The sequence below is a fragment of the Oryzias latipes genome, chromosome 15 (genome assembly GCF_002234675.1).
Source record: "Oryzias latipes chromosome 15, ASM223467v1".
NCBI lineage: Eukaryota > Metazoa > Chordata > Actinopteri > Beloniformes > Adrianichthyidae > Oryzias > Oryzias latipes.
Genome location: NC_019873.2, coordinates 10,981,814 through 10,995,663, shown reverse-complemented (window position 1 = coordinate 10,995,663; position 13,850 = coordinate 10,981,814). Strand labels below are relative to the sequence as shown.

At 40.8% G+C, this 13,850-nt stretch overlaps 1 protein-coding gene across 2 annotated transcripts; it reads right to left on the bottom strand.

Annotated features, from left to right (window-relative positions):
- Window positions 1-667: 667 nt before the first annotated feature.
- Window positions 668-13,130, bottom strand: LOC101166076 (elongation factor 1-alpha 1). Of its 2 annotated transcripts, none has more exons than XM_004076988.3 (8): window positions 12,998-13,130; window positions 12,036-12,213; window positions 11,742-11,921; window positions 10,577-10,873; window positions 2,831-2,981; window positions 2,482-2,738; window positions 1,497-1,731; window positions 668-1,424 (listed from the first exon to the last, which is right to left on the bottom strand). In XM_004076988.3, the coding sequence occupies exons 2-8, from the start codon at window positions 12,177-12,179 to the stop codon at window positions 1,300-1,302; spliced, it is 1,389 nt and encodes a 462-aa protein (XP_004077036.1). In that variant the 5' UTR covers window positions 12,180-12,213; window positions 12,998-13,130; the 3' UTR covers window positions 668-1,299. The 2 variants fall into 2 exon arrangements, with proteins under 2 accessions (XP_004077036.1, XP_011482477.1); XM_011484175.3 differs by lacking the exon at window positions 12,998-13,130 and adding an exon at window positions 12,671-12,834.
- Window positions 13,131-13,850: the final 720 nt, after the last annotated feature.

The following is a 13,850-nucleotide window of genomic DNA, read 5'->3' as shown; positions in this document are numbered from 1 at the left end:
AAGGAATAACTTGAAATATATAAAAAGTGAAGTTTTTAAATCTGTTATGTAGGACTGCATTTTTTCCCTAAATAGGAATCTTGCCAGTTGTTCTCTTTCCACTTTTATTTTTACATTCTTACATTTTAAAGAGTTAAAGTTAAGTTGTTCCTCTATAAATGTGATCCGAAACTTGATTTAAAATTAGTTTCATATGGTGTAAGGAGCATAAATTTTACTAACTTTAATCTGCAGACACTGCATTAAAAAGATCCTAAAAGTCATTAATAGTGGTGGCAGTGTTATGGTCAGGGCTGTTTTGCTGCTGGTGGGCCTGGAAGACTCGCTGGATGGACTAAATAAAAATGTGAATTCTGTTTGTTACAAAATGTCTTAAAGGGAGAGTTCTCAATCTGGCCGTGGCCAGAGATTAAATTGTACTTGAGTTCAGGACAAAGATTCAATGCACAGCAGCACGTCTAGTAATTTAGTCAAAGTCCCGCCTTGAACCTACAGTCATCAGAAAAACCAGACTGCAGTTTGTTTTTGATAAGGAGGGCGTTTAAATTTTACACTCACGTTAGCAAAAGCTTGTTGGCTTTTGTTTGAAGTGATGGAAGACGGATGAAACACAAAGGAATCAAACCTGAGAAATTCTTGTAATTTACTGAAAGAAACCACAACTGGGTGAAGATTCAAACATGTTTAATGTTGCAAAGAGGCTCATGCCATTTCTTAAGGTGCAGTAGCTTTATACCAATTCAATGTTCTCAGGTGAAAGTGCGAAGTTAGCAAAATGCCAATCAAAGTGCTCAAAGAATCATCAGGTAGTCTATTCTGAGTCCTGAAGGAGGACAAAGTCTGACCTTTTGTTTCAAGTGGTTTTTAAAGCTTAAACACGACACTAATCCACAGCTCTGAAGAGTACAGTTTGGTCTTTTCATCACTGGCTCCTACAGAGCACTAAATTACTGCAAACATTCACAGCAGGACAACATGTAACAAGAACAGGAGCATTGCTCCAGAGAGCTAGAATGAGATTGTCAACATCACAGAGGGTTATACTGAACCAAACCAATGAGTGGAAGCAGCTTTTATCTTGTATCACATTGTACATAATGATGATCTAACAGTGGAGTGAGGAGTTTCTCCTCAACATCTAAGGACCTATATGATTTCTTTCCTTCGGATGCTTTTGCGATGCATTGTGATGATTAACCAGTCTTTGATTATTAGCTTGAAGCGACCAGTGGTTGGATGGAGTTGGATAATGGATGTCCTGCCTTGGGAGACCTTGTGGTCGGCAGAGCAGCACAACATTCATTTGTTCCTCTGGGCCTTCTGAGCAGACTTGGTGACCTTACCAGTGGTGGAGACTTTCTTCTCCACCCCCTTTATCACACCAACGGCAACGGTCTGGCGCATGTCGCGAACCGCAAAACGACCTATGGGGAAATTTTGCAGAATTTGGTGTCAGTTTCAGTCTTAAATTGCTCAGTTTTTTAGTTCTGGCTTACCCAGTGGAGGGTACTCGGAGAAGCTCTCAACACACATGGGCTTCCCAGGAATCATGTCTACGATGGCGGCATCTCCTGACTTGAGAGACTTGGGGTTGTCCTCTAGCTTCTTCCCTGAGCGACGATCAATTTTTTCCTTCAGCTCTGCAAACTTGCAGGCAATGTGAGCAGTGTGACAGTCTAGCACAGGAGCGTAGCCTGCACTAATCTGGCCCGGGTGGTTGAGAATGATCACCTGCAAAAAACAAAGACAACAGACTTCCTGTTTAGCTATCTTCACACCGGCCATTGCAACGTGCGTTCAAGTGGACACTTTCAAGGAAAAGTCTATGTAAACGTACCGTACAAACCAAAAGTTTGGACACACCTTCCCATTCATTTTAATGAGAAGGTGTGTCCGAACTTTCGTACATCTTTGCGCATTTCTGGCTTCTGCGTTCAAAACTATCTCGTTTACACATAGCTATGCACATTTTTAAGATCTCCAAGTACTGAAAACCATTGAATGCACGGTTAAGTTAAACCAGGTCAAACTTGGACCATTCAGGGACTTGGATTTTTGACGTATGGATGGTGTCCCTTTTTAAATCCCGGAAGTGCCAACCATATGTAAATCAATCATGAAGAAGAAATTAATAATTGTGGTTTGTGCCCCACAAGAATTGTATCACGCAGAGTTTAGAGTGACGTACCAAGCCTCTTTCAATTGTAGGTGATGGAAATGAGCTACTATGAGGCAGCAACAGTCCAGTGTGAACACCATGTGCTAAACACATGTTCTTAAATGCGCGTAAACGTAGCATTTGACTCCTCATCCTATTAAACTGGAGCAGCAGTTACTGCAGTGGCCCATTTAGGAACATTTCCTTCCAGCAAGTTAATCCAAAATACGTCTGACTATGAAACATTTTCACCTAAGACAGAGAAGCTCTTCTGTTCTGTGAGGAGCATAGTTTCCATCATTTAGGTTTGATGTAACGTGTACCTGAGCAGTGAAGTTGGCAGCTTCCTGCGGGGGGTCATTCTTGCTGTCGCCAGCCACATTCCCACGGCGTATATCTTTGACTGACACATTCTTGACATTAAAGCCCACATTGTCTCCAGGAAGAGCCTCGGTTAGAGCCTCATGGTGCATCTCCACAGACTTCACTTCAGTGGTCACGTTGACTGGGGCAAAGGTCACAACCATGCCAGGTTTTAGTACCCCAGTTTCCACGCGACCTACAGGGACTGTTCCAATACCTGAGGATGGGACGTATCATCAGAGACAGTTATTGCAGTCCTCTCCTGAAAAATCTGCGTTTTCACTGAAGAGACCAAAGTACATGACACACCTCCAATTTTGTAGACATCCTGCAAGGGAAGGCGTAGAGGTTTGTCTGTTGGACGAGTCGGGGGCTGGATGGCGTCCAGAGCTTCCAGCAGTGTGGTGCCCGATGCGTTACCTTCCTTCCTATTGATCTTCCATCCTTTAAACCAGGTCATCTGGAAGGCATTTAACATTTAGGAGTGTCTGAAAACTGTTGAGATGAGTGGTTTTTGTTTTGTTTTTACCTAAACTGGTGATTGATGCAATAAAAAAAATTGTTATCCTTCCTGTCAGCTGATATTTCCGTAATTTAACTGATCTTCACACAGGTTTACAGTTCCAAGCGTTAATTATTTTGTCAGTTGGCACAGCAACTTTATTCTTTACCAGCATTTGTAGGACTCCCTTTGGTTGTGCAGGAGTGTTGAGCACATATTGCTCCTTTTTCTCTCTGTTGTTATTCACTATCTGTTCAATTATCCATTTTTAGAACTGCGAAGTGCAATGTTTGTTAAACAGAGTTAAAGTGTTTTTGAGTTTGCAACTTTTTTCTACAGATGTTATAAACATGTGGCAGCCAAGCTATTAGTTTGACCCTTTTTATTATTGGGTTCACACCAAGCGCGAATCGTGTCCGCCTTGACTTTTGACACGCGTCAAGATTAGCTGGTTGACGTCCAGAAATGTGTTCATAAACTTGACGTTACAGACCCATGTAGGAGGAGCTACTTACTCTCAAAACCTTTTAGCCCCATTGCTACATGAAGGCATTGTCTGAATAATTTGTATATACAGATTTACACAGATGATTCTGAGAGGTCAGGTTTATTTATCAGAATCAGCTTTATTGGCCAAGTACAGTGCATGTACCACACCTGGCTGTGGATCCTGTCTCCGGCTCAACTCGTGCCCCCGACTGTCCCCCCAACTCCGGATGGAGGAAGCTCGTCTGCTGGACTTTAAATATGTAGTTGTAGAGATAGATAAGTTAGTTCTTCCCTATGAGTTCTGGTAAATCGCCTGTCCGTCCTGGGGTAGGATCCCTCCTTCATGTGGGCACCCCTGAGGTTTCTTCATTTTTTCCGGAATCCAGTTTTTTTGGGAGTTTTTCCTTACCACGAAGGGGGGTCTAAGGGCAGGGATGTCCAGTTTAGTTTAGTCAGTTTGTTAGTTCAATTTAGTATTTTACTCTTGAATTCTATGTATTCATGATCCTTTTGATTTTATGTTTAACTTTGTCAATTACCGATACGAAGCTACGGTGGCCCTGAAGTGCAAACCATTCAACAAATCACTCGATACAAAACATTTTTAAGATCACAGCAACAATTTAAAAAGCGTATTACATTTTAGAAAACAAAACAAAATTTCAGAAACCAAAACATAAAAAAGAAAAAAAAGAAAAAAAGATTTCAGAAAACAAAATTAATTTCCAGAAAAAAAAAGAAATATTACAAAATGAAAACATTTCAGAAAAAAAATTAATTTCCAGAAAACAAAATGAAATAAAAAAAATGAAAACATTTCAGAAAAACAAAATGAAATATTAAAAAATGAAAAACATTTCAGAAAAAAAATGAAATATTAAAAATGAAAAACATTTCAGAACACAGAATGAATTTCCAGAAAACAAAACGAAATCTTCAAAAATGAAAAACATTTCCAAACCGGAAGAAGCAGGTACTATGGGACAACGCTGATTGGATGATGATGTTTGTCAATCATTTGAACTGAAAAGTATTTTAAATGAAGCGACGACGGATTTTATCGTCCAAACAACAATGTACCATGATATTCCCGTATTTCCCATTTACATATTAAATCAAAAATGCAGCAAACAGATAATGAAGGTTTAAATTATTTTTTGAATATTTCGTCTGAAGCAGAACGGTCACCCGGAAGTAGTTTGTGTGGATGACGTCCGTTCTGCAGGTAAACAAAGAAAGGGACGGTAAAACGTTAACATAAACTTTAATCTTTGAATATTTAGCGGATGTGATGACAGAACGCACCCAGAAATATCAACACCAACCAGGTTTACAACTGTTTCGAAATGTCTGTGAGAGGATTCTGTCTGAAGCAGCAGCTGCGAAGAAACGGGTGTTAAAGACGGCGCACATCAGGAAATGCAGTCCCGCCATCCACTGATAAGGTATGGAGGCACATTTGTTTGATCTAATAAATGTAGCGTTAAACGTGATTTCTAGGTGGGTGTTTACAGACAGATCCAAGATCCTTCAGTCATACGTTAATGACAGGTTACCTCATCACCTGGAGAGGGGGGGGGGGGGGTCACGTGGGCAGGATTCTCAGACAGGTGAACCAGCCGCATAAATCAGCAAAGCTGTCAGGTAAACTGCAGCAGTTTGTGTCTCAGAATAACATTTATGAATGCTTCTTATTCACACTATTAAGATCTGTGACTTTAGAGTGTGTCAGTGCACAGAAACATGACAGTAAATGACTGGATGTGCACATCATCAGACATGTACAGGTGTGTAACTAACGGTGGCAAAGTCTGTAGTGTAAAATAAATCTTTAAAAAAAACGTTTTAGTCTTTCAGGCAGAGGAAGAATACCAAATTGTTTTAGAATGTATTTTTTATAAGACTGAAATAATGTATTTTATTCTGAGTTTGGTGTTTTGACCCCTCCCTAATGAATTTCTGGTTTAACCCATTTTCTCCTCATTTTGATGAACTCAACTTTTTCCTGAATGAAAGATGAACGGCAGCTGATGTTTTTCTGTCAGGGATTTTTAATTTATTAATTTATTTCTGTCAGGGATTTCAATGGAGCTGGAGTCCAGTGCAGAGGAAGCTGCAAGCATGTACGAGCAGGAACTGGGGTCCCCTTACTTGTGCATCTTCCTCTGGATGTGATGCTGAGCAGCAATGTGGACAAAACTTCCCTGACATGACTCTTTTTGATATAGTTAAGCACAAACAGACTTTTCCCAGATGCATTTTTTCCTCTAATAAATGTGACTGACAGGTACGCTGAGTAAATGCTGATTGTAAGCGCAACATTTGATTGACTGCATGAAGAAGCCCATAAAGGAAAATCCACAACTGTTTCTTTGTTTCTGTTTTTGAATAACGTATTCATGTTAAGTTTTCAATAAATATACTGCATTGCTATGAAACAAATTTGTTTATTTTCATATCCATTATTACAATCCTCATGTCAGCATTCAGTTTTTTCATTGACAAAGAAACATTTCTAAACAACAGCTTTGAAAATCAAACATCAACATTGTTAATAAAGCTTTAAAACCTAAAATGGTAAACATGGAAAAGCTCCTAAATGAAGCAAGTCTAATATGAACATTTTAAACTGGAGTTTTGCTTAAAGGATTATTAAGTTGTTTGGAGTTGAACAAGTGTTTGATGCGATTCCTCAGATGTGATTTCCAGATCATCAGCCCGACGCTAAAGCCAGGAATTGTGCTTCGTTTTTCACTCCCCACTGCATCATTTACAACTAATCAGGCTTATGCAGCAGGTTAAAGACGTTTTTTTAAAGGACCTGCAATTTAAAAAAAAAAAATAGATATTAAGGTTAAATAATATTTATTGATTACATTTCACATAAATCCTGGTGACTTGCCTGTACACTGCACAATGATATGAATGACTTTAGTCTTGTTGTATTCAGCTGCCATCTGTTCTTCTGCAGCACAAACCTTTCTGGAACTTCGCTTTGAGAAACTTCACCTGCAGAAATATCACATGTTAATTCAATTAAGTATTTTATAAACTTTAAAGTTCATTTTTAAGTTTCAGTATATGTGTATATGCATGGTTCTAAAATATACAATGCACTTAAATATTATTTCCCATAAGAACTTGTTTACTGATTTCAGTCTTAAAGTCGATTTTTAGCAACACTGATGCCATATAATTACTGTAATTACTGTATAAATCACAGAATCAGGCTGGCTCGGAGCTTTTTCTCTCATGTTGTCACCGAAAACGGGAACGGCTATCGTGTGAAGACGGTTCGTCTCCATCGGGTTCCTTTTGCGCATGCGCAAGATAAAGAAATTATCTTTTCAAAGCAGCACTTTAACATCCTAAAATTAACATCCTTAGAGACATGTGACTGACAAAAGAAAAGATCACAGAATTGATTCTTACCTAAAGATGATTGACAGCATGAACCTCGCAGCCGTAGACATTAGCGCACAGCGTTCAAAGTAAAAGTGCTCACAAACTACTTCCGGGTGACCGTGTGTCAGGCGAAATGTTAAAAAAATAATTTTAAAGTTCATTAACAGTTTGCTGCATTTTTTATTTGATATATAAATGGGAAATTCGTGGATTATTATAGTACATTGTTGTTTGGACGATAAAATCCGTCATCGCTTCATTTAAAATACTTTTCAGTTCAAATGATTGACAAAAATCCTCATCCAATCAGCGTTGTCCCATAGTACCTGCCTCTTCCGGTTTGGAAATGTTTTTCATTTTTGAAGATTTCGTTTTGTTTTCTGGAAATTCATTGTGTTCTGAAATGTTTTTCATTTTTTAATATTTCATTTTTTTTCTGGAATTTTTTTTTTTTTTTTCTGAAATGTTTTCATTTTTTAATATTTCTTTTTTTCCTGGAAATTAATTTTGTTTTCTGAAATGTTTTTTTTTTGTCATTTTTGTTTTTCAAGTTTTGGTTTCTGAAATTTTGTTTTGTTTTCTAAAATGTAATGCTGCTTTTTAAATTTTTTTTTTTTTTTTTAATTGTTGTTGTGATCTTAAAAATGTTTTTGTATCGAGTGATTTGTTGAATGCTTTGCACTTCAGGGCCACCGTACGAAGCCCATCAAGACGACATATGTGAATTTGGGCTATACAAATAAAATTGAATTGAATTGAATGTACAAGGAATTTGGCTTCAGTGTCTTGTGTAAAAAAAAAAAGTGTAAAGGAGTAAGACAAAAAAAAAGGATAAATAATAAAAAAGAAAGTAATATAAGGTAGATATGTCTATGTCTAGATATAGGAATAAATTAAAATAACAAAATAAAAAAATAACTAAGTAAAAATGCAACAGTAGTTCTGGTTTGCTAGTTTCTGTGGTTTTGTTCAGTGTTTTTGAGTGGTCAGGAGTTCATCAGAGTGACAGCTCAGGGGAAGAAGCTGTCTTTGTGGCGAGTGGTTTATTTTAAAAAGCTTCACAAAAGCATTGGTAATCACGTCTCCATGTCTGGGCTCACGAGATCCTTCAGAGATTCTCCCAGTACGGGGATGTTCACAATCTACTGCAGGAGCTGCCGCTGAATGACTGCAGCTTTCAGCGGTACTTCCGTCTGTGACCCAGTTTGATGACTTGGTGTCCCTCATTAGTAAGTGGAGGGAAAAATTAATAAAATTAGAGGACCTTTTTTTATCATTGTCCTGATGAAAATAAGAAAAATTTCTTAGAAGGTGAACAATCAGCTTCTCCAGCATGTTGGTCTTGGACTCCACCTGCCGATCACATCATCAGCAAGTCACAGGCCAAGTCTGAGTTCCAGATAGATTGATGCGACTTGAATACTTTCCCAAAGAATGTGATTCTTGAAATGCTAGACTGTCACACTGCACCTAATGCTCAATAGGGATCGCAGAACCTCTTGTTGCATGCATTTCCATCTCAGCTGTTTTCGTTGTATAAGTATTTCTCATTTAATATTTGGTTAGCATTTTTGCATGAATCTTAGCATTATTGAGTTATTTTAGACATCAGTTACTTTTAACTTATGCGCCACGAGGCAGGTTTTCCATTGATTTGAATTACTAATCTCCCTTTGAAGAAGCTGATATAAAATTTTGACGATGAGTCAACGTATCCTAGAAGTTTTCAGCTAAATCTTTAGTTATACATTTTTTTTAATTGGACAATATCTTAAACATTGTTCCTAAATATGAATTATTTACATGTTTTTTTTTCTTTACTGCCACTTAAACAATTGATTTAGCATTTAACAATTTACTTTGGTGTTCATGGCAATGTTACACATTATTCACCTCCTATTTTCTGCTTTGCTCCTTTTAAATGTGATAAATTTGCCATGGAATATTTGGCAATCAATATTCTGCACATTTCTGCTGTGATACTATTTTCTTTATACTAAGTTGGATATTAATTAAAACCATTTATTAATTCCATTTAATTCAGAATTCAGATTTACCATTAAGATTTTCAGTTTTGTTATATTTTCAACAATATTTAGACCTTTTGTTTACTTTTTATTAAGTCTTACTTATTTTTTTAGTGTTAGCATTTTTAGCAGTATTCAATGTAATACCTTTATTCTGCTGTTCACCATTTGCATATCCCTTTAGGGGTCGCCACAGCGAATTGGCTTTCACTAGCCGCGGTATTATATGCAAAATGTCTTTGATTGGATCAAAGATTGGGTTAGAATTGAACTGTGTACATGGGCCCGGAAAAACTTCATCCGATTATAACAAATGTTTACATGCGCCACACTGTCAGTCGGAATAAATAATTTGGAGTTCCGTTGTAAACAAACCGAGCTGCCACATAGAGCGAGACGATCTTCTACACATGCTTTTATTATTGTTATGATTATTATGAAGCGGCTGGTCGCTCATCATTTTATTTTTAATCAGTGCGGTCAGTGCTTTTTTGTGGTGGAACAGAGCTGGAAGAAGGGTTGGGAGTAGGCTAACATGTGCTAACAACATTTAGCCTTGTTTGAACATAAAATCCATGCAGTCAATGCCGCAATCTGCATTTTGCCAGCACCTCAAAATGTGAAAATAACATCAGCCTTTATTTTGTCTGGACACGACCGGTAACACAAATCCACATGATTGTTTACACGGTTTTTAAAGACTGCGCAGCATTTCTGCTTTGAAAACCTGCCTCCGTTAGCTCACACACCGCCCCAAAGCCTCTCCTCTGCTTGGGGACACCGTTCTACCAGGAGACACGGTTCTCCTGAGTTCGGCAGCTCTCTCATGCAGAGCGGCAGGACGGACTGCAAACCGGAGCGCACTCGTAACAATGCACCTTCCCCTGCCCGCAAACACAAAGCTGATCTGCTCAGAGACGGGGTTTTCTCGCGCGGAGCGGCCGGCCGGTCCTGATTGCGCTTCAAAGCCTCCTCTGGAGCGCCGCACCATCTATGCATGACCTAAACCAGAGCAGTAGTGACCCACGATCGGAATTAACTGTTTACATGCACAATGATCAGATCAACAACATTTAGTTGATTGGCATAACCCACCAATCTTGATCAGAAAGAAATTTTGATCCGAATGAGTCTGATCAGGGCAGATTATTACGAATGGCTTGTTTACATGACTAATTTTTCTTCCGATTAGGCGTTCATTCCGATTACTTTTGTTCTTGTAAAGGCTGCTACTGATTCACACAGGTGATTTGGCAGAGATTTTTACACTGAATGCCCTGCCTGACATAACCTTGTATTTTATCCCAGCTGGGGACTGGCACAGGGAGACAGATTTTGGCCCCCTTGAGGCTATATACTGTAGTTAGGCAGTAGCACAAAGAGACTTGCCTAAGGACCCACACTGGATGAAGATTATCACGCTCCCTGAAAATCAAACCCTGGTTTCCCACGGGCCAGTCAAACACGCAGCCAACTGAGCCATCCAGATGCTATTAAATTTCCATAAATAAACTGGTGAAACAGTTCGTGAATGTTCTTAGAGTTAATTTTATTGTTGGTCCTTTATTCAGTTTAATGTTAACAAATTATGACCTCTGGTATTAATGTAGTTGTGCTGTGTGTGTCTCTTACATTGGGACTTGGCTCAAGCATGTTGTCTCCATTCCAGCCAGAAATGGGCACAAAGGCTACGGTGTCTGGATTGTAGCCGATCTTCTTGATGTAGGTGCTCACTTCCTTCACAATCTCTTCGTAGCGCTTCTGGCTGTAGTTTGGCTCTGTGGAGTCCATCTTGTTGATGCCCACAATGAGCTGCTTCACCCCAAGAGTGTAAGCCAGGAGGGCATGCTCACGGGTCTGTCCGTTCTTGGAAATGCCAGCCTCGAACTCGCCGACGCCTGCCGCCACGATTAAGACGGCACAATCGGCCTGAATACAGCACAGTCGTACAAGTTTTACCTGCTGCATTAAAGCTTTGACACAATTTTAAATATAGAAACATCTACCTCGCTTACAGGTACGCTGGGTTGTTACACCACTCTGCACACTGCTTTCAATAAGGCGTTCACTTTGAACCAATAGCTAAATATACAATCTTCTTCACAGCCAATCACAATTGTTTTTGCCTTTAAATTCATAAATGGTGTTCTTCCTCTGCATTCTAGATGGTTTGCTATCCCTCCTCGACCCCGTTCTCCCCCTAGAACAATACTTTGGTCTGGCCTCTAACCACTATCAGCGTCTGGCCTCTAGAGTTTGTAAGTCTACGGTCAGAGTTCATCTCAACTACACAAGACATCATCGACCCAAAGCCTAAAGTCCTAAAATTATGGACTAAATTCATGCTCATTTTTCTGTAACACAAATAAATCTCAACTCACATTAATATCTCTCTGAATTGAAATGCTGAAACATCTGTGTCAATGAACACAAGTCTTTTTTGGAAGTCAATTCTGAAGTCCTTGAATTTAGGTGCAAGTCTTGCGTCTGAGAAGTCATGGTTAAAATCGGTTATTATACTACTTTTAAAGACTTGTGTCGACTCATAAACGGGTCGTTTATGTTTCTGCATGTGCCCCATGCAAAGCTAAAGGGAGCTGTTATTTTACATGTGGCAGTGATATTCTGAAAATAAGAATTAAATAAAGTCTCACAAGTCCCCGACCTTAAGCCTAAAGTCTTTGGGTTCAGTTCTAAAGCCTCTGGATGTGGGACTTCAGTGCAACTCAAGCCCAAGGCCCTAGTCCCCATCCCTGCTCTATGCAGTGCTAGGACAGAGACAGAGTACGCTACAGACCTGGGAGGTCCCGGTGATCATGTTCTTGATGAAGTCCCTGTGGCCTGGCGCATCAATGATGGTCACATAATACTTGCTGGTCTCAAACTTCCACAGAGAGATGTCGATGGTGATGCCGCGCTCCCTCTCCGCCTTCAGCTTGTCCAACACCCAAGCGTACTTGAACGACCCCTTCCCCATCTGAGGAGTGACAAGTGTGGCGGTTTTGTGAGCGTTCTTGTCGTAGTGGTCCTGTGTGTGTGTGTGTGTGTGTGTGTGTGTGTGTGTGTGTGTGTGTACCCTTCAAACCCTTACCTCGGCAGCTTCCTTCTCAAACTTCTCAATAGTTCTCTTATCGATGCCACCACACTTGTAGATGAGGTGGCCTGTGGTGGTCGATTTGCCAGAGTCGACGTGTCCGATCACGACTATGTTGATGTGGAGTTTCTCCTTTCCCATGGTGGCAGAACTCGGACTGGACTTGATGGGGAGTCTGCAAAGACAGACAGTTTTTAACTAGGTGCCAAGCAGCTGCAGACACACGCAGAAAAGATGCTCCTGAAGTAAACACTGTCCTGAAATCCTCAAACCATCCACGCCCCTGCTCTCATCCCCCCACCCCACCCCCCAAGCATCAACACACCCAGACAACATGGCTGATGCTTCAGACTCTCAGCTCTCCTCCATTTTGACAGTGAAGCAGCCATTTCTCTGCCTCTGCAGTGCTCTGCTGCAGGTTTGTGCAGACTCCAGAACTCTGTCCAGAGTTCTGCTGACCGCGAGGACGCGCGCGTGCACTGCGGAGGCCGCTGCTGCTCTAAAACATTCATGTCATCATCTGCCTTCAGGTTGGAGCAGGCGGGAGGGCTGCTGCTGTAATCCAACCCCCCCCCCCACCACCACCACCACCACCACCACACACACATTGTCATTCATGATCCCGGGCAGACCTGTTCAGGTGAACCGCGTCACGTCACCGCGGCTGCCGCAGTGCGCCTCTGTGCTCAAACGTGACCAAACTGCGTGTAAATGCCGCGCGACCTTCTGCAGTCCAACTAAAACTGAGGGATTTAGGAGCCTGCGCCATGTTCGAGCCGCACTGACGCCTGGATGCGCGTCAACTCCACCGACTGAGCGTCTGTCCCCTGCACCCCAGTCACAACAACCGCAGGTCCCGCCACAAACTCCGCACCGCCGAGGATTCTGAATAGAGCGCGAACACACCCTACCACCACCCCACCCCACCCCCACGCGTGACCTGATGAAGTGCGTTGTACCTGGGGAGCTGGCGGCTGTCAGGTCGGCTTCAGGACCGGAGAGGCTGGCAGACGCTGATCCGTTTATGGTCTCGGGACAGGCGGGGGGGAATTGCGTAATTGCGCGTCCCCGCCGCTGCGCAGCATCACAGTAACGGACCGGTGGAGGCTGCGCGTGACAGCGCAGCGCGGCACCCATTATCGGACATAAAACGGTGCTCGGCCAAGGAGACGGACTGAAAGTTGTCCGAGAATTGAACTAAGAGGGTCAGTCACAACAAGCACTTGGTCTTTTATATAATATTATTTAAGCACCAACAACCAGAGGATGCACAAAAAATCTATCCCAAAATAAAAAGACATAATAAACCAGTTCATACCATATTGTACAGATCACTGTTCAGTTTTATAGATTTTACAGATATATTTCATTTTGTCTTTATAATCTAATGACAGGTTATATTAAAGATGAAGATGAATGGATAGTTTGGGGAGGAGTCAGAGGCTTTCTATGTCAGGAGGGTGTTCCCTCCTCCTCCAGACGCTCTAAAACTGGATTTCACTTAACCTCCGTGCTCTTTAAGCCGTTTGTCTGCCAATTACTGAAGAGCCACAGAGAAACTATTTCCAACTCTGCTGCAGCCAGAAAACCTCTAAAAACGATGAAGTGTTAAATATTCAAATGGATCTGTTTTTTAAAAGTTAAATCACAGAGAATGGAATGGATGTCATTCTTTTAACTAAATTTCATTTATTTTAAATCACAAAAGATGCCGATTTCTATGAAAAATGCTCCTGCTTTTTAAGCTAAAATATTTTGCTTAAAAAGGTGCAACACTGAATAAGGCAAGAAATTGTCCTGTTTGCAATTATG